General features: G+C 53.8%; 9 protein-coding genes across 9 annotated transcripts; 5 read left to right on the top strand and 4 right to left on the bottom strand.

Moving 5' to 3' along the window:
* The first annotated feature begins 1,513 nt into the window (after nucleotides 1-1,513).
* Nucleotides 1,514-4,943, top strand: BP01DRAFT_191742 (putative polarized growth protein (Boi2)). Its single transcript, XM_025570956.1, has 3 exons — nucleotides 1,514-1,717; nucleotides 1,778-1,921; nucleotides 1,991-4,943. Exons 1-3 carry the CDS (start codon nucleotides 1,660-1,662, stop codon nucleotides 4,825-4,827), a joined length of 3,039 nt encoding a protein of 1,012 aa, XP_025426896.1. The 5' UTR covers nucleotides 1,514-1,659; the 3' UTR covers nucleotides 4,828-4,943.
* A 976-nt stretch (nucleotides 4,944-5,919) lies between these two features.
* On the top strand, nucleotides 5,920-8,855 carry BP01DRAFT_386933 (uncharacterized protein; the record flags this gene model as incomplete). The annotated part of the gene is made up of 2 exons (XM_025577698.1): nucleotides 5,920-6,516; nucleotides 6,894-8,855. The coding sequence occupies 2 exons, from the start codon at nucleotides 5,920-5,922 to the stop codon at nucleotides 8,853-8,855; spliced, it is 2,559 nt and encodes an 852-aa protein (XP_025426897.1).
* Nucleotides 8,856-9,183: 328 nt separating this feature from the next.
* BP01DRAFT_307210 (60S ribosomal protein uL14) lies at nucleotides 9,184-9,876 on the bottom strand (the record flags this gene model as incomplete). The annotated part of the gene is made up of 4 exons (XM_025572276.1): nucleotides 9,184-9,216; nucleotides 9,275-9,352; nucleotides 9,433-9,679; nucleotides 9,857-9,876. 4 exons carry the CDS (start codon nucleotides 9,874-9,876, stop codon nucleotides 9,184-9,186), a joined length of 378 nt encoding a protein of 125 aa, XP_025426898.1.
* Nucleotides 9,877-11,010: 1,134 nt separating this feature from the next.
* Nucleotides 11,011-13,711, bottom strand: rpdA (histone deacetylase RPD3). The gene is made up of 4 exons (XM_025576007.1): nucleotides 13,247-13,711; nucleotides 12,887-13,187; nucleotides 12,290-12,831; nucleotides 11,011-12,242 (listed from the first exon to the last, which is right to left on the bottom strand). The coding sequence occupies exons 1-4, from the start codon at nucleotides 13,439-13,441 to the stop codon at nucleotides 11,208-11,210; spliced, it is 2,073 nt and encodes a 690-aa protein (XP_025426899.1). The 5' UTR covers nucleotides 13,442-13,711; the 3' UTR covers nucleotides 11,011-11,207.
* On the top strand, nucleotides 13,712-15,442 carry BP01DRAFT_360896 (proteasome regulatory particle lid subunit RPN11). The gene is made up of 4 exons (XM_025576008.1): nucleotides 13,712-14,114; nucleotides 14,250-14,503; nucleotides 14,561-15,096; nucleotides 15,150-15,442. Exons 1-4 carry the CDS (start codon nucleotides 14,046-14,048, stop codon nucleotides 15,296-15,298), a joined length of 1,008 nt encoding a protein of 335 aa, XP_025426900.1. The 5' UTR covers nucleotides 13,712-14,045; the 3' UTR covers nucleotides 15,299-15,442.
* A 52-nt stretch (nucleotides 15,443-15,494) lies between these two features.
* On the bottom strand, nucleotides 15,495-17,111 carry BP01DRAFT_360897 (uncharacterized protein). The gene has a single exon (XM_025576009.1). It carries the CDS (start codon nucleotides 16,626-16,628, stop codon nucleotides 15,690-15,692), a length of 939 nt encoding a protein of 312 aa, XP_025426901.1. The 5' UTR covers nucleotides 16,629-17,111; the 3' UTR covers nucleotides 15,495-15,689.
* Nucleotides 17,112-17,305: 194 nt separating this feature from the next.
* On the top strand, nucleotides 17,306-19,579 carry BP01DRAFT_328988 (protein translocase subunit TIM50). Its single transcript, XM_025572970.1, has 3 exons — nucleotides 17,306-17,756; nucleotides 17,818-18,552; nucleotides 18,616-19,579. Exons 1-3 carry the CDS (start codon nucleotides 17,481-17,483, stop codon nucleotides 19,204-19,206), a joined length of 1,602 nt encoding a protein of 533 aa, XP_025426902.1. The 5' UTR covers nucleotides 17,306-17,480; the 3' UTR covers nucleotides 19,207-19,579.
* Nucleotides 19,580-20,138: 559 nt separating this feature from the next.
* On the bottom strand, nucleotides 20,139-22,930 carry BP01DRAFT_360899 (putative C6 transcription factor). Its single transcript, XM_025576010.1, has 5 exons — nucleotides 21,883-22,930; nucleotides 21,387-21,824; nucleotides 20,956-21,337; nucleotides 20,754-20,889; nucleotides 20,139-20,666 (listed from the first exon to the last, which is right to left on the bottom strand). Exons 1-5 carry the CDS (start codon nucleotides 22,563-22,565, stop codon nucleotides 20,194-20,196), a joined length of 2,112 nt encoding a protein of 703 aa, XP_025426903.1. The 5' UTR covers nucleotides 22,566-22,930; the 3' UTR covers nucleotides 20,139-20,193.
* Nucleotides 22,931-23,281: 351 nt separating this feature from the next.
* BP01DRAFT_360900 (F-box domain protein) lies at nucleotides 23,282-26,794 on the top strand. The gene is made up of 2 exons (XM_025576011.1): nucleotides 23,282-23,821; nucleotides 23,929-26,794. The coding sequence occupies exons 1-2, from the start codon at nucleotides 23,631-23,633 to the stop codon at nucleotides 26,750-26,752; spliced, it is 3,015 nt and encodes a 1,004-aa protein (XP_025426904.1). The 5' UTR covers nucleotides 23,282-23,630; the 3' UTR covers nucleotides 26,753-26,794.
* The last annotated feature ends 333 nt before the right edge of the window (nucleotides 26,795-27,127 follow it).

The following is a 27,127-nucleotide window of genomic DNA, read 5'->3' on the forward strand; positions in this document are numbered from 1 at the left end:
GTGAACATGGAACTGGACGTGTGCGGAAAGCATCTAATGATGAAGCAACAGCCGGAGGAGGATGAGGAGTAGGCGGAGAGGGATTCATCCAGCGCGGTCGGGCTCCGCCGAGAAATATGTGGGCGGTGGAGTTGCTGGACTGTAAAGCGGGTTGATTCGCGGCTGCCATGGTGCATGTTGGTTGACTTCTTCCCACTTCCCTGATCTTTTGGTTTGGGTTCCTGAACAGCAGTAATTATGATGCTGTGAACAGGGTGGGATAAACCCAATTCATCACTGTCCTCTGTTTCAATAGGAGCGAAGAAGCCAGATGGAAGGAAAAAGAGGACAGGAGAATGTGGGGAGACCAGCAAACAGAAGATGGAGACCACATGTGAATCCTCTTATCTCGTTCATAGACTTGTCTCCAAGACCAAGAAAGTGAATAAACAGATAGAAGCCAGAAAGTTGAATTGGAGCGATTCACCACTAAGCGAAATGGCATGGTAGAATGTCACCGCACTAACTATTCACTAACTAATGGCTACTGCAGTATCATCATCAGCAGTAACCAACAGTAACTAGCCGCGAATTACAGCGTAGTGTGTGCAGGAACGAACCCAGACAGCAATGGCCGAACATTCCCCGACTAGGCTGGAGTTGGATACATCACAATGGGCTGAATGCGATCCATCATTCCTTGAATGCAGGGCTTGTTTCGGATGGTATCGTGACCTGTCAATTGGAGGTGAGCTAGCTGAGAGACACTTGGGGCGGGAGAGGAGTGTGTAAAGATAGGATAGTTAGTGAGAGAGGATGGATGCATTGTGGAAATGAATGCAGTTATTGAGGGAAGGGAAGGGAAAGGAAGGGGGGGGAGGAGGTCAACTGGTACATACAAAGAGATACAACAAACAATAAGCTATGAGGTACCACGATGAACTTCTTTTCTCTACTGCTTCTCCTTCTCCTTCTACTTCTTCTTCTACTTCTTCTTCTACTTCCTCCTCTCCATTTCCTTCCCTTCAATTACTATCCTATATCCGATCAACTAATAAGTATAACTACTAATTATATCCAAATTAATCTTAATTCTGCCCGACCAGCACAGAATCCGTTCCCCGCTCCGATTCGTGGTTCGTCCGCCTTGACGCTTGCCAATTCAACTGTTCGCTTTCAATTCTTCTGCCAGTCGTTCTCTTCTTCTGCTATTAGTTACTGCCAGCTTCCCTTCTTTTCCTCCTCTCGCGCATTCTTTCTTCTCTTCTTTTCTTCTTCTCCTTCTTCTCCTTCGTCTCCCTCTCCTCTTGTGCCCGGTGTGTTCTACAATTCTCGAATTTCACTCTTTGATCATCTTTACCCACCGAATCTACGTACAATACCCTAAACCCAACTGATCGACATCATTTTGCCCACTACTGCCATCATCCTGCATCATCGACTTCGCTCTCTGTCTGACTGGTTCTTTCTCCTTGAGCTGCTGACTACCTCCTGTCTCTCCTCTTTTTCCCCATTCATATCGACTACTGCTTCTTCTTCCCGCTCTCGCAATCCCTCCGTCCATTCTAGACCATCTTTACTTTGGGCGGCGGCCCCATGCCCGGCCCTTGAGTCTCACTTGTTCCTCCTCCCCCACACCCTTTTCTCGGCCATTACGCCGCCTCCCACCCCTCCTCCCCAATGGCCCTCGCCGCTCCTCCCCGCGGAGTCATTCCCGGGGATTTGTTACTCGTCGTCCGTGAGTATTTCCCATTTCTTTGATTATTTCCATTCCTGCTTCAATTGCTTACCTGCGCAGATGATTTCGATGCCCGCGGCCCCGACGAGCTGACTTTGCGACGCGGGGAAAAAATCGAATTGGTTGAGCTGGATGAGGGCTTCGGAGATGGCTGGTATCTGGGCAAAGAATTGACTACCGGTTCGACAGGTCTCTTCCCCGGAGGTAGGCTTTCCTGTTTTCAATCATCCTCAAGTATTCCTACGCAATAAAGCACTAACAATGCCGATGTAGTATACACCACGGCCGCCCCAAAGATTCGCACTCGCCCCCCTACTGAGACCACGGTCCAGGCGACGGCCGAGCACCCGACAGAGATCGATGGCACTACTCTTGATGCTGAATTTGTTCCCAGGAGCGGCGATTCTACCCCTCAAGTTTCGCGCCATACCAGCATCTCCGACCTACACGCCCCCGAGGTGCCCCGGTCGCCCCCGCAACAGCAGCAGCCACAGCAACGTTCCGCCTCTTCCCCCTTGCCGGCTGCCAAGATCTCCCTTGAAATCCGTCAGGCGCTGGAGGGGCAGCATCGCAATGGCCAGGACAGTCCCGTCATGAACGAGACCCTCAGCGTGATCGATGAACACATCACCGATCTCAGCACGCCGCGGCATAGCGTGGCTGATCGGGAGCCCTCCGTTTTGAACGACTCCGCCAGCGAGTATAGCAGCCATCTGGATCACCGTCGCTCTTACATCAATGGGCATGAAACCGATGAGGAGGAAGAGCGGCAGCCACAAGAGGCTCAGGTTCGCCGATGGTCCCCGGCCTACACGGCCCGGCAGCTACGTCAGCTGGGTATTGAAAACAAGCACTGTGACATATTCGAAGAGCAGGAGATCAGCGGCGATGTTTTGCTCGACATGAACCAGGACTTCCTATTCATGAAGGAGTTTGACTTTGGGGTTATGGGCCGTCGCCTGAAGACTTGGCACAAGATTCGAACGTTCCAGGACCAGGTCAAAGTCAGTCCCAAGGCCCCATCGCCGGCAGTATCGCCTACCCTGCCGCGCAGCTCGCTGGTCGCAGGCCCAGGCTCGCCGGAGCGCACACGTAGTCGAGCGGGACAGACGGCCCCCTTGCTACCACGCATTCCGACTTTGCGCACCTCGAATACGCCCCATCCCAGACTTGTCGGTAACACCGGCCCTAGTACCGGCAGTAGCTCCCCGATTCCGTCGCAAGCTCCGTCGTATATGGATCATTCGCGTCGCCCATCTGCGGCGTCTGTGCGGGAAATCAATCATTCGCGCCGACACTCCTCCATTGATGCGACAACTCGCTACTCCGGAGTTGTCGATGGCTCCCCAGGACCCACGCAGCGGGGCTCCTTCGATCGCGCCTGGTCTCTGTCCACAGGACCTCAGCAACGCCTACCCACGCGTCCGGGAACATCGGCAGGGACTTCGACGGCCAATTCTCCAGCCTTTGAGACGGGCTTCGTGCATACTGGCGGTCACCGTGCGAACGAGTCGAATGGCTCTGACACTACAGCTGCCACGCCGGATGACCTGGACCGCGGTTATTTCTCGGGCCCCGAAGGCGACACCCGCAAACACAGGCGACTTTTGCAAAAACGGCAGTCGGCGGCTGGGAGCGCCGATGCGCGCATCTCACCGGTCCCTGGCGAGCCTCTTCGGGTATCGAAGCGGCACTCGCGCATCAGCAGCATGGACTCGATTCGAGAAAAGGCTGTGCAGCCTATTGCCCCGCCCAATAAGTCTTTTACAGCCCCTGCACCGAAGGGACGACTCCGCAGTCTCAGCACTCGCCTGGTAGACCGGCGAACACCACAGTCGGCTCCAGTCTCCGCGATCGAGGATCGTTCTGGAGGGTCCAATTTATTCGGTCCGCTATTCGGCGGCAAGTCGGAAAGTGACACATCCCGTTCGTCTCAGCAACCAGCGAAGACTGGCGCTCAAAAGTTTCGACGTGTCGTAGGTATCCGCACGATGTCGGATGTGGTGAACAAGGGCGTCGACACCACCGCTGCGCCACCGTCTCCAGTTCGGGATCGAGATCCTGCTCCTGCCCGGACCGGATCCACGACCCCTTCGACCACCAAGAGTTCTGAACGGTTGAGCACGGACGGCTCCGGAAAGGCAACGGAAAGTGGTCTATGGCCCCGCTCCCGTCCATCTGTCAAGACTGGGTCCAAGTCGAAGAAGGACACCAGTGCTTACATGCGCGGGCTGGAGAAGAAATCGCCGCAGGAGCAGATGACAGGCTGCGATTACGTCGGGTGGATGAAGAAGAAATCCCCGAACCTGATCACCACGTGGAAGCCACGACTATTCGTGTTGCGAGGTCGTCGGTTGTCGTATTACTATTCGGAACAGGACACAGAGGAACGGGGATTGATTGACATCACCGCGCATCGCGTGCTACGTGCCGATCACGACCCTATGATTGCGTTGCATGCCACTATCACCGGCTCTACCGGGTCGCCGACTGCGCCTGCTCCTTCCGTGCAACTGGCTGATGGATCTTCCTCGTCGGATCCCATTCCCACCAGCGAGGCACCGCGAGTCAGCAAGTCCGGCAACGAGGGGCCATTCTTCTTCAAGTTGGTGCCACCCAAGTCGGGCTCTTCACGGACAGTGCAGTTTACCAAGCCGGCAGTCCATTATTTCCAGGTTGACAACGTGCAGGAGGGCCGGCGCTGGATGGCCGCTTTAATGAAGGCGACCATTGAGCGGGACATGGACTTGCCAATAGAGACAACAAATAAGCAGCGTACCATTAGCCTGAAGGAAGCGCAGTTGATGAATCAGCGGCCGCCGGCACTGATGGCAGGAACGGCAGCTGGAGCGGAGGGGGCGGCGCCCGAGGCCACAGCGACAGAAGACGCATCATCCAAAGCACCTTCTGAGCCTACCGAAGGGAAGACGACAGGCGCAGAGACAGAAGACGCACCCGAAGAACGAGGCTTGATGATTAAAGGGCTTGATTTGGACGGGCAGCGTGCCAGCAGCGACAGCAAGGAGGGCGTCCAGCTGTCAAAGCCTTTGGGAGACGTTGACACTGACCCTGCGTCTTTGGTCCCAGAGTCGATGCGAGACTCACAGTGATGCAGCCTGGGATTTCACTTTCTTTCCACCTTTTCCCTTATTCTCTTATTCTTCTTCCCCCCTCGCCCGCACTTCTTTCTATTACCTTCTTGTAGTGATGACGGCGAGCTCGCTTGGCGTTGATGTGATATACCCATTGGAATTTCTTTCAAAGCGGCCGAGATAGTCCGCGGTGGCTTGTGATGAGTTGATAGCTTGATTAGATACTAGCTGGATTGCATGAGTTTATTGTATGAGTTCTCAATGTTTTGATTCTGTCTGGTTTAGATGCTGCTTATCTCGTCTTATAAGGTTGATCAACGAATCCAGTGCCACAACTACCCACTAGAACACACTCGCTTCTACACCATCGTTACTAAGAGGAAGCATGATTAGAATCATAGCAGGTAGGACGACCAGTTGACTCTGGTATTCACTCTTCAATCTGCACAAGGAGAATTGACTAAGATTAGGCACATTGGGTACAGTCAGTCATGTAAAACCTGGTCCTCACTATCTGAGAGATTGGGTGAATATTGGTCCCATGACAGTTGACGGCTTTTTGACTACCCAGAGAGTACACTTGAGAGAACAAACATGGCATTGGGATCGTAGATAAGAGTAACCACTATTCTCAGTTTCCGTCAAGTAAATGCATACTGAGCGGACAAAGAGCCAAAGACACCATAGAAGACCAAAATGAGAGACAACATGAATGGGAGACGGGATGATGTTCGTGCATCTCGCAAATTCATGTGAGGGAGAAATACAACACTATGTATGACTCTCTGCGCGCTTTCCATTCAAGAGCCAAGAAACACAGCACCCCATATACAGTGAACGCCAAGCACGAGCTATTACCCCAGCGATGCCTACTATTCACCCCTGTTATGCGTGCATCCATCCACTGCATGCTCGAAGGGCAGTTCAGTGAATGCGGACCACTTCTCTACACGTTGGCCAACGTGTATGGAACCCCTTCCCAGCACCCTTCACCATCATCCCTACTCATACCTAGAGCCCTCCACATCGATCACAATCTACCCACACCTACACTACCGGGCCCATCACCGTCTTCGAGTCCTGCTGTCCTCGTTGAGACAAGTAACAGCCATGTCCTCCAACACCGACGAAGCGAAGAACCCCACTGTCCAGAAACCGGTGCGAACCTACCGACGTGACTACGAGGTGGAATTTGATGGTGTAAAGCAACACATCAAGGAGGAGCGACAGGAATATGCCACACCACGCCCCGGTTTCGCTGTGCACGATTCCAGTGTCATTCGCAGAGCACCAGCCGAGTTCCCACTCGCTATCTCCGGTCCAGCGCACCAAGATTCACCCAGATACATGACTAGATCGGCTCGCAGGAATACAGTAGTCATTCGAGAGTCCCGTGAGATCAATTCTGCTACGTCTTTTAGTAGATATGTCAGCGTCAGAGAAGAAGAGCTCTATTCGCCTGATACTACCTCCCGTACCAGCGAGGAAGCGTGCAGCACCGACACTGAGGACTCCGACAGTGGTGGTGGAAAACCTATCAGGGGAATCAAAAGCGCAGGTGCCAGCACCAGTGACAAGGCGTTAGATTCTGGCGAGGAAGGGCCCAGTCAGGGGACCAGGAGCGCAGAGGCAAGTGACAGCGGCCAGAAGTCAGACGATGGTGGTAAAGGGTTTCGCAAAGTAGAAATTGAAGGAGCAAACAGCACGGTAGGTGAAAGACAGTGATTCTCAAGAATCGTGGGCGCAGCCGTTTTGCTTCTGGACACCATGTGCTGGTGCTGGGTACTACGGTGTTGAAGGATATCAAGAGCTTGTCATGTAATAATCTTGTGTCTTGCTATGTCTTTCTCAGTTAATATTTGGTTGTTACGAGAATGCCATGTCATCTCCATAAGATAGTTACAGACAGAAGTGAAGCGAGAGGATCGGCGGGCCGAGACGCAAGCTTAGGCCCATCGATTTCCCGCTGCATCGACCAACCTTGAAACAACTTCACCCCCAATAACCTAACAGTAATGCCTCTCTGTCCCTAATGCTTCTTTTCTTTAACCACACTCCTTTACTCTATTTGAATGTTTCTCCAGTCTCTTCTTTGCCGTCTTTTGGCACTGCTTGTCCCGCTGGCCGTGACGAGCAGCCTGTATCTATATTTGTATCCCGTCGTCCACGGCTGCGCTTTTCCCCTGCCACACGACTCTCTTTCTCGTGCCAATGCTTTTCTGGCCACTGTGCGACAACATATACCCACAGACGCTGAACCCGCACCAGCAGCGCCGTTTCGTCTTCTCGTTCTCGCAGATCCTCAACTCGAGGGAGACAGCTCGCTACCCAAGCCGGAGGATGAGCTACCAGCGCGTCTGCGACACCACTGGGCGCAGATCCGGGCTGCGTGCAGTTCTCCGCCACCTTCTCTGAACTCGACCGCAGCCACAGATGCTGATGCTAATGCCGAATCTACGCCTGACACCCTTCCAAGCAACATCTCTGAGTCCAACGCCGAACCCCTCCACAATGATTCCGACATCAACCTTCCCCTGAACCAATCGACCTTCCGCACGATCAACCTCCGCGCAACGAAACAAGCCATCACCGCCGCCCTCCACTCCCTCCTCCACACCGACCTCCCCCGCACATTCAAAGCAGCCCGCAAACGCCTCGACCTCCTAGGCAATGACTACTACCTCGCCCACATCTACCGCACGCTCCACTGGTGGACGCAGCCCACCCACGTCACGGTCCTCGGGGACCTGATCGGCAGCCAATGGGTCAGCGACGAGGAATTCGAACGCAGGGGCCAGCGATACTGGGAGCGGGTGTTCCGGGGTGGCGTCCGGGGTGACAACTTCATTCCTCCGCCTTCTCCTCCTTCTTCTCTTGCCCACACGGATAATACCACCGAGAACCAAAACATCATCAACAACAACACCCTCGCCCTGACGGCCACCACCCACCCCTCCCCCTGGACAAATCGCATCCTCAACATCGTCGGCAACCACGACATCGGCTATGCCGGCGACGCCAGCGCCGCGCGCATCTCGCGCTTTGAATCCACCTTCGGCCAAGTCAACTGGGACGTGAAGTTCTGGCTGAACTCCTCAGGCTTGGACACAGACACAACACCGCAAAACAGCCCTCCCCAGATCCACATCATCAACCTCAACTCCCTCACCCTCGACACACCCGCCTACAGCCCGGACATCCAGTCCGCCTCCTACGAGTACCTCAACGGGCTCATCGCGGACCGTCTCGCGCCTGTGACCGACCGCTCCACGTTTACCTTGTTGTTGACGCATCTCCCGCTGCATAAGCGGGAAGGGGTCTGCGTGGATGCGCCGCTTTTCAAATTCTTCGAGGAGGATGATGGTGGTGATGGTGTTGATGGAAAGGAGAAGCGGTGGTTCGCGGGGGGTTTGCGCGAGCAGAATCATCTGAGTGAGTGGGTGAGTGGGAATGGGGTGTTGGAGGGGGTGTTTGGGATGAGTGGGGAGGAGGGGGAGGCGGTGGTGGGTGGGGGGGGGGGAAGGAAGGGGTTGGTGTTGACGGGGCATGATCATGAGGGGTGTGATGTTTTGCATTTTGTGAGGAGGAGGAAGGGTGAAGTTGGCGGGGAAAGTGATGTTGATGGGGAAGCTGAAGCTGAAGCGGATGGTAAGGAGGCGAAGGACGAGAACGACTCGGAAGACGGAGCAGATGAAAGGGACTGGGAATGGGACGCCAGACGCTACTCCCCGCAGGCACAGGCCGAGACCTCGACGCCGTCGATCCGCGAGGTTACCATGCGGTCGATGATGGGTGCGTATGGCGGGTACGCGGGCTTGTTGTCCGTGTGGTTTGATACGGACAAGCAGGAGTGGGAGTATGAGATCCAGATGTGCGCCGCCGGGGTGCAGCATATCTGGTGGGCGGTGCATGTGGTGGACTTGGTGACGCTGGGGATTGGACTGGTAGCACTGCTCCTCAAGGTGTTTATGCCTTTAAAGCACACGCACCAGCTGCAAGGAAAGAAGGATGGTGCAGACCGTCGACCTCAGAAGACGAAGACATGAAAGTGAGCATCATACAGCCAATGTCACTTATAAAGAGACATACGATAGCATCTGGAGAGATATAGCGCAAACATAGACTTAATTTACAAGCATGGCACACACACGATCTACGCTGCTCACATCCACAGGCAGTCTACAGATGCAAGTAAAACAAGAAACAACATCCTCCTACGACACCACCACTACAAGGATTTGAAATAACGTTTTTATGAATTCATTTTCATTTTATTTCAGGTCATAGATTTGAATTGGCGCACCCATGATTCCGAGCTTGGTATCGTTCCCCAAATCCGCTTGTCACACACCCGCATATAAATCAAGGCTTTTTTTACATGACAACACCGGAGTTGGAAGCAATACGCTGGAAGAGTTGTTAGTGAGATTCCCTCACAAAGAGTCATTCTGGAAGGCAAACTTACAGGCCAAAGCTCAGCAGCCTCCTTACCGACGGGGCCGGTGATGGCGGAACCCTTCATCTCACCCTTGGCGTTGACAATCTAGATTCCCCAGAATTAGCGACCTGCACCAGAAGGGAAAAACTGCTCGGAACAGGCAACAAAGGGGATAGGCAACTTACAACACCAGCGTTGTCCTCGAAGTAGAGGTAGATACCATCGGCGCGGCGCCAGGGCTTGCTCTGACGGACGACAACGGCGGGCATGACCTTCTTACGGAGCTCGGGCTTTCCCTTCTTGACGGTGGCCATGACCATGTCACCGACACCGGCAGCGGGGAGACGGTTCAGGCGAGCACCGATACCCTTGACGGAGATGATGTACAGGTTGCGGGCACCGGAGTTGTCGCAGCAGTTCATCACGGCGCCACTGTTGGGAGTTGTTAGTATGGATGCGATAGGCACAGGTACTCGGGTGATCGTCTGGTGTCCGGGGGTTTTGTAAAGATTTTGGGGGTGGTGTATCTTGTGCAGTAGTCGATGTCGAAATTGGTTTTGGGTTCATCCAGTAGGGGTAGGTGAAAGGAAGCATGCGGTGCACACGTACCAAGGAAGACCCAGGGTCATCTTGAGCTTGTTGCCGGAGGGACGCCTGTGAAGATGAACATGTCAGCTGGGTGGTTCTTGTCCTTGCTGTGTAGCTTGTAGCCTTGTATCCGAGCTCAGCTCCAACTTCCCCCCAAAGAAAATGCATCCTTGAATTCCAGTTTCTCTTCCGCAGTGTTTCACACATTTAATCGATACCGTCACCGAAGGTCGCAGTTGTAGTCGGAAAACTTTTCGATAAACCTGGTACCGGTTCTCGACACCGGCAGGAGGAGATTGAGGCACAAAATCCTCCCATCGAAAAAGATTCGCAAAACCGAGTGTATTGTAGTAGTCATTCCCAGCACATTTCTATCCTTCAGGTCGAATTCGTTCAATCTTTTCTGCCCATGTTGAAGAAAAGAGGAAGACGCGACGGCCCAAGCCCAGGTAGTCGATCATCGTGCACCTCCTGGCATAAGAGAAAATTGTCGTCCCTCGAAAATATCCTGGCTGATCACGAAGATTCCCCCTCTTGCGATGCAATTCTCCCAAATCCACCCCTCCAAAAAAAAAACCACAAAACAAAACACAGAAGGATAACTCACGGTCTCTGAGACATCTTGGCTGCTGTGTATCTCTAAACACGGGGGTTGTCGGGAGAGATGAAGAATTGGGCGATGGACGACAACGACAACTCAGGTCCTTCTTTCTCACGGGGCGGGCGTCGGGGGTTCGCACACGGCGGGCGACGGTGTGGGCGGTCGGGGCGGTCACCGTCGATTCCTCGCTTAGTGGCCGCCCATTCAGTGGGATGAAATCTTGGCGGCGCCGCTCTGATTGGTCGATGCTCGGAAATGCCCTAGGGCTAGTCTGCGGTTGCTGGCTGCTGGTCATGTGATATGCTTGCTGCTTTGGGGTTAGCCGGTGGTGTTGGGTTGGTTCACAGTTACCTCCCAGAGGTTGTTGTCACTACTGGAGCTACCTACCATAGTCATATCATCATGTACGGAGTAGTTAGTAGTATGTAAAGTACTGTCTATTGTGCCTCTGCATTGCAAGGTGCTGGGAGCTGTACAGCTGTACAAGCATACTAGTTTGCATGCACTTCTCCCTACTTCATTCACTTCTACACTTCTACAAATCAAGCTGAAGCAATAGAGCAATCTTACATATAGCCCACTTCGACAATACATAACATCCTATATCATCATGCATTCACCTAGTACATACATCTAAGAAGAAGAAAGCAAAGACAAAAGCAACAAGCAAGCCAGAGATATATGTCGAGGATTAATTCCCATGCAGAAGATCAACCAGAAACACCATTACTGCCCGTCCCGTGCGCCAGCAATCCCGAGATTACAGCAGCCCTAGTCCTCACTCTTCGTGGGCTCATCAGGCTGCGATTCCTTCGTGGCTTCCTTGGCTTCATCACTCGTCTCCGGCTCGACCTTGGGAGCAGCCGAGTCGCCCTTAGAAGCCTCCGGGCTTTTGTCTTTCGATTCGCTGGCATCGGCTGATGTAGCCGCGGGCTTGATCTCGACCTCGTTGGTCTCGGGCTGCTGGGCGGCCGCTGTCAACGGTGACTGGCTCTCAGCGGGCACCGACGAATCATCAGGCACGGCCTTCTCAACAGCAGGGGTCTCTGCGTTGGCCTTCTTTTCCTCGCCGTTGTTCTCCGCTTCTCCGGCGCCTGGTGCGCTCCGGGTCTGCTCCGGCCCAGGCGCCTCGTCTCCTGCGTCTTCCATTGTCGTGTCTTCATCCTGAGGTTTCGGGGATGGTTGGCGAGATATGGGCGCCTGGGGAGCAGCTTGCTCTCCTGGCCCATCATGCGCCAACTCCATTGCATCTGATGCCGCCTCCGTCCTAGACGGCAGCTCAGCAGCCGGGGGCGAAGCCCGCGCCTCAGTCACTGGCTCTGGAGCTTCCGTCATCTTCGTGTCGGCGGTGATGTCCATGTCATCATCGGGAAGCGAGGATGCCACAGGTGTAGCCATGCCACTTTCCGGCCCCGAATCGGCAACATCCAGGTTCCGATAGTTGACCTGGTTTCTCCGCTTGAGTGACTGGGGCTTGCGGTGCACCCCGTTGGCGGCATTCTCATCCTCGTCCTCACTATCACTAAGCTCGCCGGGCTTCTCAATGTACTGGTCAAACCGGCGCTTCGTGTAGCGCTTGTCCTTGTTCTCGTCTTCGTCCAAATCGTCCAGGATCGCGTCTGCTTCGTCATCCATACCATCCACAAGTGACTCCCGCGGTACGTCAGTCATTTGCACAGATGGCGCAAATGCAGTACGCTTCAAGTTTTCCACTACTTGCGTCCGGATCTTGTCAAGATATTCTTTCGTGTTGGCGTTGTCCATGTTCGAGGGCCGCACATCCAGTTCGTAGTCCGGAGCAAAGTACTATGCTTGTTAGCTATGTAATAGAAGATCTGCATTGTCAAACTAACCTCGTAGTAGTCGTTGTAAGGAAGCTCCGCCGTCAGATTGTCTCCCACAAGGATACCGGTCTCGAATGCCCAGGTTCGAGCCACGTTACGCATTGTGTAACCACCACCTCCCAGAATTAGAGTTGGCAGGTTGAAGCTTTTGATGAAGTTGACACAATTGGCGTGACCGCGCATACTAAGGTTGAAGCATCCCAAACGATCACCGGAGAGACTGTCACCACCGCACTGCAACACCACAGCTTCAGGCCGGTACCATTCCATCACACTCTTGATAACGGGCTCGAAAATGCTCTTGTAAGAGGTGTCGTCGATGCCGTCGCGAAGGGGGAAGTTGACAGCGTAATGCTTGCCCTGGCCCACGCCGATATCGCGGAGCTCACCGGTCCCCGGGAAGTATTCACCATACTTGTGGAACGAGACCGTCATGACACGATCAGTGGTATAGAACGCCTCTTCAACACCGTCTCCATGATGGACATCGATATCCACGTAGAGAACCCGCTGCTTGAAGCGTAGCAGCTCCAGAATACCAAGAACAATGTCTACCAGCCGGTTAGCAAACGTCGTTATCTGCCTCCGGTTTCTCCGTGGACTTACCATTCACATAACAGAATCCACTGGCTTCACTCTTCTTGGCGTGGTGGAGACCGCCAGCCCAGTTGACCGCAATGTCGCATTTGTTCCGGTTCAATCGGGCCGCACCCTCCATGCTACCTCCTGCGCTGATACCACAGAATTCGAAAAGTCCGTCGAATACTGGGCAATCATCACCGACGTTGTACTTGCTTTGCTCTTTGGCGAAAGAGTCCATGTTGTCTGGGGTGACCTTGGAAAGGAAGTCGATATATTCATCGGTGTGGAACTGGGTCATTTCGTACTTGGAGGCCGGCTTCGCACGCTGTGGCGATTTTGCGATTAGCACAATCCTTCGAACAGGAGAGTGTCATATAAACTCACGTAGATCTCCATTTTCTTATAGAGACCATAATTCATGACCAAACTGTGCGTCATCCTTATGCGATGGGGCTTCATCGGGTGCCCCGACACATAGGCATAGTTGCCCACGTCCGAATCGTAGAAGTAGGCGACCTTCTTACCGCGATCCGCCGATCCATTGGTAATGGGGTCCAAGGGAGGCAAGGAAGTCGACATTTTGGAGGTCAACGTGTAAGTACACGAGACGGATCCTCACAGAATTGGAAGTTGGGATTCTATGAACAGCGCGGTGTTTTCTCGGTCTCTTCACGGAACTGGATAAAAGTAAGAAAACTCCGGGTGGGGTTCAGGCCAAGGCAGAAGCCAAGTCTGAGTGAGCAAAATGAATCCCCTCGTCAGTCAATCAAGCGAGTTGATTGTGGCAGGGAGAGTAAGATAAGTGAGAGGCATTCCCCATAAGGCGGGCGAACGATAAATGATGGGGGAACAAGAGAGGGAAAGGAAGGGGAGACGCAAAGGCGGGAACCCCGAGCTGCTCCACCGCCTTCGTCAGGCTTCTTGGAAGCTCGACCGATGGCTTCATGCTGAGTTGCGCCGCTCATCACTCATCTTCCCGTCAACTCCGTGCTGCTCACTCTTGCTTACTTGGCCCTCTAGCTCTCAACACCGATCATTCATATCTTGTGATATATCCGCATCTCTCTGCAGTCTCAATTTTCTTCAATCCATCCGACTCTTTCCTATTGGAGCTTCCGCCCAGGAAGTCATCCGCTGTTGCTTTTCCATCTAACTTCCCTTACTTCACATCGCCTCATCAATCATGGATCGTCTCAATAGAATGCTCCAGGCGGCCCAGGGCATGGGCATGGGCGGAGGAGCTCCCGGTGGTGTGAGTTCCTCAGCTTGAATTGCTTTGCTGTTTCCCAGGCCGTCATATGCCGTCCCCCGCGAGGTTGCGGCATTACCAATTTCGCTTGCAGAGGTACTCCACGGTGATATTGATAGCTGACTCTGAATGCTCTAGGATACCCCCAACCTGATTGATAACTCCGAAACCGTTCACATCTCGTCGCTCGCCCTCTTGAAGATGTTAAGGCATGGTCGGGCAGGTGTTCCTATGGAAGTCATGGGCCTCATGCTTGGTGAATTCGTTGATGAATACACGGTTCGGGTGGTAGATGTCTTTGCTATGCCTCAGAGCGGTACGGGTGTCAGTGTCGAAGCTGTGGACCCTGTCTTCCAGACTAAGATGATGGACATGCTGCGGCAAACCGGACGGTAAGCCAGGCTCGAATCCGCACGGCTACAACCTTACTGACTACGCGTCGTCCACAGGCCCGAAACCGTCGTTGGCTGGTACCACTCCCACCCTGGTTTCGGATGCTGGCTTTCGTCCGTCGATATCAACACGCAACAATCATTCGAGCAGCTTACCCCCCGTGCCGTGGCCGTTGTCGTTGACCCGATCCAGTCCGTCAAGGGCAAGGTCGTTATCGATGCGTTCCGTCTCATTCAACCGCAGACTGTCGTCATGGGCCAGGAGCCCCGTCAGACCACATCCAACCTCGGTCATTTGAATAAGCCTTCCATCCAGGCTCTGATCCACGGCCTAAACAGACACTACTACAGCATTGCGATCAACTACCGCAAGACGGGTCTGGAGGAGAACATGCTCATGAATCTGCACAAGCACGTTTGGACGGAAGCACTGCAGATGAAGGACTTCCATGACGAGGGTGAACATAATGTCGAGCGCATGAAGCAGCTCGTAAGTCTGGCTGAAGGCTATGAGAAGCGGGTTAAGGAAGAGACGGAGTTGAGCAAAGACCAACTGAAGACGAGATATGTCGGAAAGGTCGACCCCAAGAAGCGTAAGCATGCCCTTCACATTCCTGTGTTGTGTGAGACTAACATGGTAATACAGACATTGAGGACGTCAGTCAGCAGCTGATCGAGGACAATATTGTCGCTGTCTCCCGGCAGATGATCGACAAGGAGGCATCTGTGGCTCGGCAATCCAACGGAAACGAGTCTCAGAGTGGCGCTGGCATGGACGTGGACGAGGAGCTCTGAACATGTATCGAGTTTTGATCGACGTATAACACCTGTCTCCTAATGCATACCAGAGGTGAAAGCACTTTTTTTTTCTTCTTCCTAGGCAGGCTTCATGGGCGGAGAAGGGTTATCTAGTCCTTAGACTTGGCAGTACCTAGCAACGAATCATGTTAACATTTCAATTTGGGTCTTTATAGATGCTAGGGATTGGACTCTGCAGAAGCACTTTCGATTCATAAACCATGAACATCGCTAATCAATCTAAGCTGAATCTAATCTATGATGCAAAGAATGCCGGCATGTGCTAGGCTCCATCCCTCAGTAACACACCCTCGTCTTCCGACCGTGTGCATATATCGTATAAAATACAAGTGTGTATGTGTATGTGCGTATAGAATCGTCTCTCATATCACGAATCCGCGACCGTAATAGTCTCCGGTCTGAGCGTCTCCGGTACAAAGCCCGCAGGCATCATCGACCTCAGGCGAGCGAGTTGCTGTGCGCGGTGTTCCTCGGCCTTGGCCTCCTGCGCCTTGAGACCGTATGCGTCCTCGTCAAACTCCTCCCCGTCATAATCCGTCCAACCGCGCTCAGGGCCCCAGGCAATCTTCTTGTGGGCTGAGCGGGCCTCATGCAGCAGACGTTTCATCAGACCCCCGCTCTTGCGAACGGACGGCCAGGCATCAAACTCGACGTACTCGAGATTCGGCAGCCTCTTCAGCACCTCATGCAGAATATTCCCAGAGAAGTTTGTATAGAAGTCACGGGAGATGCGGAACCCCTCGAAGACCGGGTGCGAGGGGTCGACCTCGAGGAACACCTTGAGCGTGCGGATGCGGACCATCTCCTCCAGCCCCAGTGACGAGTTGACGCGCCACGAGATCGGAGGGTCGGTCCAGCTCGACCCCAGGATCAGCTCGATGGTGGCAATGGAGGGCCGGTACTGCGGCGCGATCGCCCGCACCGTCGGCATCTTCGAGTAGTCCTGCAGGTGGAACAGGCGGAACACCTGCGTCGAGTAGAAGTAGTCGGCGGCTTCGTTGTGCATGCGCCGCGAGGCCAGGAACAGCGCGATCCGGTGCGAAGCCGGCGCCAGCGGCGGGTTTTTCTTCGAGGAGGCGCCCACGCTGCCCGCCGCGCGCAGCGTCCGCCGCCGCCGCGGCGTGAAGAGCACGTAGTGGTAGACGCGCAGGCGGATCTCCGAGGGGAGGTCGAAGAAGCGAAAGGGCTCGATGGGCGCCTTGCCTTTCTTGCGCTGCGGGCGGAGGTTCTTCGAGGCTTTGGGGTTGCCGCCGCCGCCGCCGCTAAGGTTCAGTCTCTCCAGGTCTTTGGTGAGGGACGAGGTCATCTTTGCTTGCTTGTGCTGGAAATTCGATAGGGAATAGGAATAGTATATAGCTTGACTTCCTCTTCTTCTATAGAGCGTGTGGCCAACAACCAAAAAGAAGGTAATTATACGGCAGATACGAATAAAAGTGGCAAGAATTATCTTTTATCAAGGGATAACAGGCTTTTGGTCATCCATCGTCACATTAAACGGCTGGAATCACAGCAGAGAATGAAGCGTGTTCTATGACAACATGACCACCGGGAGATGAAAGCGGATGCAAGTTGATCGAAGAAGAGGGCGCTTGACAACTACAACTTAGCCGAGGAGGCGAAAAATCGAATTGTATCCCACTAACGGGGCTGCAGCTGCAGAGGAGACCTTTGCTGCGGCTCTTGGGTGTGGGATTGAAGCAAAACTTCCTTGGTCTCCCCAGCTAATACAACCCGGCATGCATAAAAGAGGCTTGAAGGGTCAAATTTGTGGACTGGGTTTCAACTTTCATTTGGTTAAAGAAGAAAAAGAAAAGTATCATCAAGGGGAAGAATGCGGAGGATTTTATATGAGATCCGGAACTGCACTCCGGGGATATGTCGCCTCCCGGACAGTGCAAAGTCCGTCCGTGCCTTGAACTTTTTTTTGCAAGTGACGGAAGAGAAAGAAAGAAGCAAGACGCAGCAGCTCTTCTTCTCCGCCCGCCGACCTCTGCCGATTTTCCCCCATCTCGACATCTTGACCCTTCCATCTATTCTTCTCTCCCACTCAAGGCTACCGTGTGCTGTGTGTGCTTCCACGGCGCATGTGTAAATTGTTTATTCCTATCAATTCCATAAATCTCCTCCTTTCTCCGTTTCCCCCATCTCCCATTTCATAATGCTTAGCCGTGCCGTACTGCCTCTGACGAGGCCTAACGTCCTCGCATCGACCGTCCGTGCTTCCACCATCACCGTTCCTCACTCGCGCTGGTATGCGAAGAACAGTAAATCAAAACCTGCCTACAAGCTTCCCAACTCCATTAAGGCCACACAGCCCAAGAAGCCTGCCGAGGCACCCAAGCAAGAAGACAAGCCCGCAGACTATGCGGCCGAGCAAGTCGAATTTGATACCAAGGCCGACCCGCAGAGCAATGCCTCTTCCGAACAGACCCCGGTGAGTTGTGCTGTTCCTCACTGATATTCATTCCATTATTCTGACTTGTGAGATTGTTTAGCCTGAATCACATGCCCCCGCTTCCGAAGAAAAGGAACTCCCTCGCCAGCCCCTCCCCGATCTCACCCAGGGTATCCCCTCCACCCTTGCGGCTGAGCTGGAAGCTCGCCAGACCGGCCGTCCTTCGACCACTCTGAATCTCACCGAGGATCCCTCCCGCGCCGAAGACTACGCTGAAGATGAGGGTCGCGGCGACCGATCCAAAGACCACTACACTTCCTCCCTCGACCGCAAGCGCGCCCGCATGGCTAATCTGTTCTCCGCCCTGTTCTTGATGGCCGGTGCCGGTGGAGTAGCCTACCTGGGCCGCAACTGGGAAAACGAGTTGGAAGAGCAGGCTCACCCCGAGACTCCGTCTGGCTGGGGATTTGGTCTGTGGTATAACCGCGCCAAGGCCCGTCTCAGTGACATCACCAGCTACTACAAGGACCCGGCCTTCCCCAAGTTGCTGCCGGATGAGGATCCCAACATGCGCCAGCCCTACACACTGGTACTGAGTCTGGAGGACCTGCTGGTACACAGCGAGTGGAGCCGTGAACATGGCTGGCGGGTGGCCAAGCGGCCCGGTGTGGACTACTTCCTTCGGTATCTGAACCAGTACTATGAGCTCGTCTTGTTCACCAGTGTGCCCAGCATGATGGCCGACCAGGTGCTCCGTAAGCTCGACCCTTACCGGATCATCCGCTGGCCCCTGTTCAGAGAGGCCACCAGATACAAGGACGGCGAATACATCAAGGTATGAGGCAATTGACTCGATTTAAACCTGGTTTTGTTCCCCTCACTAAACAACTTCCAATAGGATCTGTCTTACCTGAACCGTGACCTCTCCAAGGTTATCCTCATCGACACCAAGGAGGAGCACGCCCGCTTGCAACCCGAGAACGCCATCGTTCTCGACAAGTGGCGCGGCGACCCCAAGGACAAGACCTTGGTCGCTCTGATTCCCTTCCTGGAATATCTCGCCGGTATGGGTGTCGAGGATGTGCGCCCCGTTCTCAAGTCTTTCGAGGGTACCTCTATCCCTGTGGAATTCGCCAAGCGCGAAAAGGCCATGCGCGAGCGCTTCGAGCAAGAACTTGCCGAGGAGCAGAAGCGCCGCCCCCGCAGGGGTCTGGGCAGCTTCGCCTCGGCTCTGGGCCTGAAGTCCAACCGGACTCTGGACGGCGAGCAAAGCCCCTCGGAGGGTCTGGCCCAGGGTAAGATGCTCTGGGATCAGATCCGCGAGCGCGGACAGAAGAACTACGAGATGATCGAGAAGGAGATCCGCGAGAACGGCGAGAAGTGGCTGGCCGAGATGGCCGCCGAGGAGGAGAAGGCCCGTCAGGAACAGATGGCCATGATGAAGGGCTCCTTGACCGGCATGTTCGGTGCTGGTGACAAGAAGCAGTAAAAGGCATGACTTCAAAAATCGATTCGCTGCTCTTGCTTTGTGTTTCTTGATCGAATGAGCATCAGCACCCCATCATGATGTGCGTCAGGTATGGGCGCTCGTTCTGATCTGAGCGCCACCAAACAAAGGCCTCTGCCCCAGTCTCTCTCCGCTTTTCTCCTTCCCTCTCTCTTACTGTCGTTATGTGTCACGTATACCTGGGGTACATTGTTCTCGGGGCCGGGGTTTTCTTTCATTTTTCTCTCAAGAAGCAGGGGTTTTTTTTCCGTGATCACGGGATAATTGTAAAATAGGAAGCATTTTCTTGTGTTGTCTTGTCCATTCAAGGGGTAGGGTTATGTATAAACTGGAAATAAATTCTAATCATGTACTGGCTTCGAGTATTATAAGCACTGCATTAAGCCTTGGGTTTCTATACAGGCGCTGGTGGTTCAATTCTCTTGGTGCTCGTTTACTAATGGGTGGTGGGTGCGCGCGGTATATATTCCACAACCACACATCCAGCAACGACCATCAGACTCAGTTTTCAAAGCGCGTCTCCCACGAGGTACTAAACAATATCGATCATTGGGCGGAAAAGAAATGTATGTATTCCCTTTTATGACTATAGTATAAGAGAAACCAGAATCGCAACCGATTTTCCCAAACAAACACGGCCTCAATTGGGGTATATTTGCAAAACCAAACAAAAAGCCTCCCTCCCCTCCTGCCCTTCTTCTCGCTCACTTCGACTCTTATGTTGAAAGATCTTCAAATCAAGTGGTGTGGTGTGATGCTTTCCATGCTCCAGTTGAATGAGCAGGATAACAGAGACAGAAAATGAAACGAAGATTCTAGATATTAAGATATGCGATTAATGCCATGCAGTGCTGTCCGCCCTGCCCCGCTCATAAACCGGCCTCCCCCCCCTCCCGCTTCTTCGCCCCCCCACCGCTGCCTCCCTCTCGATAACGCTTGACCGTCACGGAACATATCCCAGGAGGGAATTCAGGATAGGTTCACGTCCTGAAAGACCGAGACGTCCCAGATACCGGTCATATCGAAGGGAAACCCGTCCATCGTGCCGAACGTCCCGGAGATGGACATCATGTCGTCGACGATGTCGTTGTTGGTCTGCGTCTCGGGGAGGGAGATGGCGGCCGGGTTGACGAGGCGCGTGGAGGCGCCGCCGGGGCCGCCGGGGCCACCGTGAGTATCACCCAAACCGCCGGGACCATAGGCACTCGTTCCGTCTGAATTGGTGGCGCCGGGGTTGCTGCCGGGTAGGCGGCTGAGGAGCCGCTCGCAGTGATCGAGGCACATGTCGGCGACGTCCCAGTCCTCATCTTCGCGGACGCGGCGCAGGATGGCGCGGAAGGTCTCGACATTGGTGAGGCAGGAGCGGGCGACTTCGCTGTCGGTGGTTTCGAGGGCACAGCGGACGAGGAGGGTGGCGGTTGTGGTAAGGTGGAAGGCGCTGTCTGTATCTTTTGTCAACAAACTTTTTTTTTTTTTCCTCGCATCGGGAGGAAAGATGCTGAGGTGGCTTGTAATGTATGGGCACTCACATGGAAGCCAGAATTCTTGGAAATTCTCCTTACGAAGTGATGAGATGAATTGCACTATTTCCTCGGCTGACTTGCGGCATTCGGTCTGGAAATATCGGCGTGCCTCTGGGTTTTCTGTCTCCGAGTTGTTGACCTCCTATGGGTTTTTGGTTAAAACTGCTTACGCAAAAGACTCCTGAGCGGAGGGACGGATATTGCTCACATTCAGTTCCACCCGGCTCACCAGCATCTTCACAGCCAAAAATGCTAGTTGAAGACTGCTTGTTCCCGATATGCGTCCCTCCGAGGTTCGCGGAGGGTTCCTCAGCCAGTCCGGAAGCGAGTCCTCCCAAACGTCGAGATCCGTCCGGATTTGCCTCACTTTCTTGGTGGTTTCGCGCGGAAATCGGTGCTGCAGACCGTAGACTAACGGCAGCAACTCCCCCAGAATTTCAGTTAATTGACAGAGAGCAATATGACAATGCGCGGCCCTCACGCGCTCAGGAGTACGCGATGCTGGTGGTATGAGTACATCGATTGTCGGAAGAGGCACATCGTACTGGTTCTTGGCGATCTGCGGTGGTACACCATGTCCGAAGCTCCCCCTGGAATTATGTCAGTGACCAAGTCGATTCTCATAGCTTCAATACCTACCAGCGATCATGAATTACGACACCCCACCATAAGCGGATGCGGTGATTTTTCTCAGCCGGTGATAGCTTCCAATGACTAGGGTCGCGATTGAGTCCGAGACAGTGTGCGAGGGAGACCATACGACCACTACTGATCGCATTGCCGGTCATGGAGAAGATTGGGCGCCCTGTTAGGTCGATGAGAGCCGCGCTTATGGTGGACAAACCGGGGGCCGAGAACTCTTCGTGTAAAGCAGCCACTGTCATGTTGACCGCGTATCGAACATCTGGTTTGGGATGGCAAGCCAGCTTGGGCGTATGCTTCCAATACACCAAAGACATCGAATAGACCTGGCACAAGAGAGAGGCCGGCGGGTCACCGGGAGTTTCAGAAATAAAGGCTTCCCAGAAGCTCTCTCCATCGAAGATAGGGAACGCGGCGTTGAACCTGTCAATGAAACTGTGGTTGGAAATTAGTATATCACTGCGGTCCGAACCTAGACGAACGAGAAGCATACAGTCTAACGAGGTCGTGCTTGAAGGGCCCCAATATTTGCTCCAGAATTTCCTTCTGATTCTCGCCTGGCGGAATCCCAACGCGCATCCCTTGCCTTCGCCTTGAGACAGTTGTGTATAGAATGGGTTTCCGTGGATCGCTCGAGTAGACATTATACGTGTTGTTCTTCGGTTCTACGGACTTGCTGGTCCGCTCGGTGGGCATGTACTTCTCAATCACTTGGGCATCGTCGGCCACCACGGGCCCGACTATGAGAACTGACTCATTATGAGGATCGTCAAATCTGGACTCGCTTCCGCGATGGCCACCGATCGAATCTGTCTGGGGAACACTGGATGCCCGTGGGCGGCTGACGCTGGCTGGCGAGCTGACTTCTGAGCTGCGCTTGCGCTTCTGGCCAATAGTGGAAACTTGCGCCGGGTCTGCGGACCATCTTTTTGTGTCATGTCCGTTTGACAGTGGAGCGTCCTGGCTGGATTCTTCCTGGTAATGGCAATCGGCGCCCTGCACGCGACACAGCAGGCACGACTGCCCGGGTATATCCACCGTACACCGAGACTTGCGCTTCCTGCACAAATCACATGCCCTGACCTTATGTGACCTGTATGGTCGGGCTCCGGCATTGAATCCCGGAGAGGCGAGCTTCTGAGTGGAGCTGCTGCTTGCAGCTGTCGTGGACGACATGATGAGTCTCAACGGAATGCGGCCTTATCGGTGAATTTTAGGAGTTTCATCAATTGATCAAGAGCCAATTGCGTGTGGCGCGAATTGAGCCGGTCGTGGTAGAGGGCGAGACTAGACCGTCGAGTGCGAAGCGTGTGTGGTGGAGGGATCGGATCTAGGCCAGCCACAGATGATCGGGAGATAGGCCAGTAAGTTCCCGGCTAGATGATTCTGAGAGTGAGAGGGGAAAGCATTGGACCGGGAGGAGCTATTCGCGAGGCTGCGCCAAGTACTGCATGGTCACTGAGCGCTCACAAAGAAGTAGGCATTGCGATGAGCGATAGTTTTCACTTGAGGGGTCGTGATCGGAACATTCAGCGCGAAATGATTCCCTTGCGTTTTCTCCAAAGCCGATAAAATCTTCCTTCTTATCGGCTGCGGCTGCGGCGAGTTGTGGGGAAAAAAATGGATGAGTCAGCGACTTAAGCCAACCACGTGCTCCTAAATCGGAGGCCGTATTCATGTCGGGAGACTAAGCCTAACTGGGACTGGACAGAGCTCCCCCGCCCGCCTGAGTCTGTCCTCAGGCATCCGTTCTACTTCCTCCCCGCCTGGCGCGTGCGACCCTCACTCAGCCTGGCCAAAGTCACTACTTATTACTAGTAAGTACTTACTCCCAGTAGTCAGCTACAGCTGGGTAGTTATTGATTCGCTACACCATGCACTGATGCAGCCAGCGCATGGATTCTGTTGTCCCTTCCGTTATCTCATGCCTCTTTAGAGCTTAGTCTGATTGACTTTCGTCAACTGAAACCAGGCCCGGCGATCACCGTTGCATTGGTCTGCGTTTGGGAGAGACACAGCCACCGGGGTCGCTAGTTGGCGCTTACCGTGCTTTCCACTCCCACCCACCCCCCGCCAAAAGAGCGCCAAATCCTGCCTTTGGAATCCTGCTTCTGAAATCCTGTTAACTTTTCCCCTATATCCCTTTCCGTCATGATGCTGGATGGATACAATTGCTTTTAGAACTGTGTCTGCATTTGTGTTCAGCAAATGTAGACACTCATGGGTTGGTCCTCGTTGATCATGGATGAGGAGGTTCAATTACCTTTGGCTGAGCGGCTCGAAGGGCCCCATCATGATGATGCGCAGCATCCAACACCACCAACAGCATGCTTGACCAAGCTGCAACGCGGTCCGATCACAGACGAGAAAGAGCTCGCAGGCGAGCAGCGTTCTTCCCCTTTTGCGCGTCTACCTCGCACAGTCATCGAGCAGTAAGTATTGCCTTCTAGCTGCCGCGCTGGTTAGACGCCTGTCTCTTTCAGCTCTCTTATCTGCCGTGCGCGGTTTATATGCGGTTCGCTCTTAACAAGTCACATAGTATACTCTTCGTTGCGGATGCTAACACATTCGCGTCGCTCGCCTTACTGAATCGCAAATGGAGACGGATCTCTGACTCGACTGTGCTCTATTCTCACCATCTGACTCAATGCCCGTCTTTTTCTCTAACTCAGAAGGCCGTTGCCGAGCCATGTCGGCCATGCGATTTGTCACACCTCAAACAACTGTTTTGCACCCAAATCAGACGCAATGCCTTCGAGACCTTTTTGCGACCTCGCAGGACTTTGATCAAGCTGATATCGACCTCAATGAGCTCGTCGACTGCCTTTCCGCAGGGTGAAGCTTTCAGGTTCTCTTTCTCCCCCAATGGCCAACTGATTTTGTGCATCAGTTCTTCTAGAATCGTGGTTCTTGACGTCACTTCAAACTCGGCTTCAGTGAAGCATGAACTCAAAACCTGGAGGCGTCCACTACATGCTGCGATTGCAGACGATGGCTCTCTGCTGGCCGTGGTTTCTTCCAGCCATCGCGTCAATATTTACAGTCTTTGTAGTGAGGAAGCAAGGCTGGTCCAAGATCTCACATTGAACGATGTTCCTCGAACGCTAGCACTATCCCCCACGGGAGGTGTGCTTGCTATTGCGTACGATGATAGCATTGAAGTACATGCTATCGGAGAAGGGGTGCTAGCTACTGAAAGACGAGCAGTCCGCTGCTCTGGCGTCGACGCTGTCTCTTTCTCTTCAGATGGAGCCATGCTTCTCGGCACCTCCGCCGATCCCCAAAATAGCGGTTTGGTCACGATATCCGTCCCGTTCTACGCCGAATCAGAGCCTGAACTTTCGCTCAGAGATGTTCAGAGACGGATGTGGACGACCCAAATCCTCTTCCCAGATGTCACCACGGGGTTCAGTCGCGCATGTATGCTCCCTCTCCACTCCGAGGGCGAGGGTAGTTGGATCTTGGGTTTTGACGAACAAATCAATTCACTTCGAGCATTTGGAGCCAATAATACTGGTTCAGGCACAATTTACTTTGTGACGCCGATGTCCGATGACGGATTAAGAGAATCCCCTCCCATCATGCTACCTACTGTTGATGCGATGGGGGAACTGGTTGCGGCTGGCTTCGAAGAGTCCGGCCTTTGGGTTTATGGCATACCTGATCGACTGGATATAGCTCCTGTTGCAACAAGCGCACGACCAACCGTGGACTCAGATGTGAATTTAAATACCTGGGCGCATGAAGGCGCGCTAGTTGGCGAAGACTGCTCAACCCGACTAGAGCGGTCCCTCACCAAACCGAAAGTACTCATCAAGGGCCACAAAGTAAGTGATATGCCCGGTATGACTGCAGCCCATTGGGTAGAATGCCCAGGGATGGCCGCAGAACACAGGCGCTTGGTGGCCGTCGCGCCAGGCGGCATAAGTCCCCCAACAATTGGCGAGGAAGATGTGCCTGTTGATGGTGGACGAGTCCTTTTGCTGGACTTTGCACGGTCGGCAAGCGATGGCAATCACCTTGAGATCAGTATTGAGGTCGGCGATGCCGAACCGAAAATGCTTAGCGAGCCAGACTCGAGTCTGGCGACAGAGGTGGAACTAGAACGGAGAAGGACTCGCATACACCGTGCCAACGCCACTTTGCCGCGAGCAAGAGCATTTGCGCGAGAGTCATATCCGTCGGCCAGTTCTGTCTACCACTCGTCTCGGCCGAACATCCGCCGCAACAGCTCCTTCTTCTCAAGTTCGTCGAATGGGGACGCATATCATATTCCTGAGTCTCCGTATGACAATACACAACCGCGGTCAAGAGATACCCTGCGTCGCGCTGCAACCGCAGTGGCTCATACTAGGGAACGACATAACCCTCAGCCTCGCAATGCGCAGCGTCTCTCCCAGACCCCGAGACCAGTTCCTCAGGCTTTCCAGGTTCCTCATGAAAGCGACGCTGACAACTGGGTGCCGCCGCCTCCACCCTATTCTCGCGTGCCAGATGCACCCCTACCCGAGTATCTGCGAACAACCTTGCTACCTTCCAGAACAGAGCCCATCACTCGGGTTGGTGAACCTCCCGCCGATGTTCGACGCTCGCAAACCAGCCGTCTCGAGAGTATGGCCGAGGAAGCGCCCTCTCGGGGTTCGCTGCAAAGGTTGAACAGTATTGCCGGTGTTAGGCTAGCCTCCCGCTTGATGCGGAACAGCATCCGGGAGCCCGACTCTCTCGAACGAGTACGAAGACCGACCTCGATTATGCGCAGGAGAAAAAGTTCCGCCACCGGCGCTCCGCCGAACCTTGAAAGCCAAGCACCGCTAGTAGCCCCCCTTCAAGAAGCGGTCGAACACCAGAGACAACCTCAACTGGAGAGCATAACCGACTACTCAGTGCAGCCTAGCCGATCTGTGCCGCTGCTCTCTACTGACCCGTCTGTACCCCAATCAAATCCTCAAGTCGACTATGGTAATTTCTCGCTCGAGCAACCTCTTATGCATGCCCGAATCGACACTCCGGAGTCCATACCCGTTACGCCGGAAGTCGGCAACAACCGCCGATATTCCATCTCCTCCCCGAACCTCCGAGTCTCATCGGTTCCACAGTACGATGCGCCCGAAGTCTTCCAAGGCAGTCAGCGTCGTCCCAGTCATCCCTACCGTATGGTCGACCGCCGGTTTCAATCCCAAGAAGTCCGATCACCGGTAGGAGACGTGATCCAGCCCCTCCACCACCGGGCTTCGACTGACCCCACGCTATCGGCAAGCTCCCAAGCGGCTGCACATGACCTGTGGCGGCGACGCATTGAGGAGTGGAATGAACAAACCATTTACGAGAGGAGTAAACGGCGAAGCAAATGTATTGTGATGTAGGATGGAGATTTTTTACCTTTTTTTTTTTTTTGTGGGGGGGGGTTTTGTTTCATAACAGATCTGATCTCGGGTTTGTGTTATTGGTCTCAAGATCTGGAGTATATGTTGATTGGACCAGGAACATATTTTGGATTGTAGAGCGATGGCGTGGTGTGGTTTGTTCTAGAGTTGGAATTTCTACAGTACAGTACCGATGCAATGGCTGGATTGACCCGTTATACTGACAGCCTGTACTCTGTAAACCGTGTATGACGGTGGCTAGTAATATTCACAAATTGAGATGAGAACAAGAGATGCTAGTTACAGAAATGGACTAACCCGCCAGTCCAGTTAACAACCACCCCCACCACAACCACCAGTACCGCCCCCTCCACC

Source organism: Aspergillus saccharolyticus, assembly GCF_003184585.1.
Source record: "Aspergillus saccharolyticus JOP 1030-1 unplaced genomic scaffold BP01scaffold_57, whole genome shotgun sequence".
NCBI classification, from domain to species: Eukaryota; Fungi; Ascomycota; class Eurotiomycetes; order Eurotiales; family Aspergillaceae; genus Aspergillus; species Aspergillus saccharolyticus.

Bases quoted from the DNA above. Each gene is read 5' to 3' on its own strand.
- BP01DRAFT_328988 (XM_025572970.1), top strand. From the start codon at position 17,481: ATGCTTAGCCGTGCCGTACTGCCTCTGACGAGGCCTAACGTCCTCGCA. The intron at 17,757-17,817 runs GTGAGTTGTGCT...GAGATTGTTTAG, and splicing joins CCTCTTCCGAACAGACCCCG to CCTGAATCACATGCCCCCGC. The intron at 18,553-18,615 runs GTATGAGGCAAT...AACTTCCAATAG, and splicing joins AGGACGGCGAATACATCAAG to GATCTGTCTTACCTGAACCG.
- BP01DRAFT_191742 (XM_025570956.1), top strand. From the start codon at position 1,660: ATGGCCCTCGCCGCTCCTCCCCGCGGAGTCATTCCCGGGGATTTGTTA. The intron at 1,718-1,777 runs GTGAGTATTTCC...TTACCTGCGCAG, and splicing joins GGATTTGTTACTCGTCGTCC to ATGATTTCGATGCCCGCGGC. The intron at 1,922-1,990 runs GTAGGCTTTCCT...ATGCCGATGTAG, and splicing joins GACAGGTCTCTTCCCCGGAG to TATACACCACGGCCGCCCCA.
- rpdA (XM_025576007.1), bottom strand. From the start codon at position 13,441: ATGTCGACTTCCTTGCCTCCCTTGGACCCCATTACCAATGGATCGGCG. The intron at 13,188-13,246 runs GTGAGTTTATAT...AAATCGCCACAG, and splicing joins ATAAGAAAATGGAGATCTAC to CGTGCGAAGCCGGCCTCCAA. The intron at 12,243-12,289 runs GTTAGTTTGACA...TAACAAGCATAG, and splicing joins CTTACAACGACTACTACGAG to TACTTTGCTCCGGACTACGA.
- BP01DRAFT_360897 (XM_025576009.1), bottom strand. From the start codon at position 16,628: ATGACCTCGTCCCTCACCAAAGACCTGGAGAGACTGAACCTTAGCGGC.
- BP01DRAFT_360896 (XM_025576008.1), top strand. From the start codon at position 14,046: ATGGATCGTCTCAATAGAATGCTCCAGGCGGCCCAGGGCATGGGCATG. The intron at 14,115-14,249 runs GTGAGTTCCTCA...TGAATGCTCTAG, and splicing joins GCGGAGGAGCTCCCGGTGGT to GATACCCCCAACCTGATTGA. The intron at 14,504-14,560 runs GTAAGCCAGGCT...CGTCGTCCACAG, and splicing joins ATGCTGCGGCAAACCGGACG to GCCCGAAACCGTCGTTGGCT.
- BP01DRAFT_360899 (XM_025576010.1), bottom strand. From the start codon at position 22,565: ATGTCGTCCACGACAGCTGCAAGCAGCAGCTCCACTCAGAAGCTCGCC. The intron at 20,890-20,955 runs GTGAGCAATATC...AAAAACCCATAG, and splicing joins TGAGCCGGGTGGAACTGAAT to GAGGTCAACAACTCGGAGAC. The intron at 20,667-20,753 runs GTGAGTGCCCAT...CAAAAGATACAG, and splicing joins CCAAGAATTCTGGCTTCCAT to ACAGCGCCTTCCACCTTACC.
- BP01DRAFT_360900 (XM_025576011.1), top strand. From the start codon at position 23,631: ATGGATGAGGAGGTTCAATTACCTTTGGCTGAGCGGCTCGAAGGGCCC. The intron at 23,822-23,928 runs GTAAGTATTGCC...CAAGTCACATAG, and splicing joins CCTCGCACAGTCATCGAGCA to TATACTCTTCGTTGCGGATG.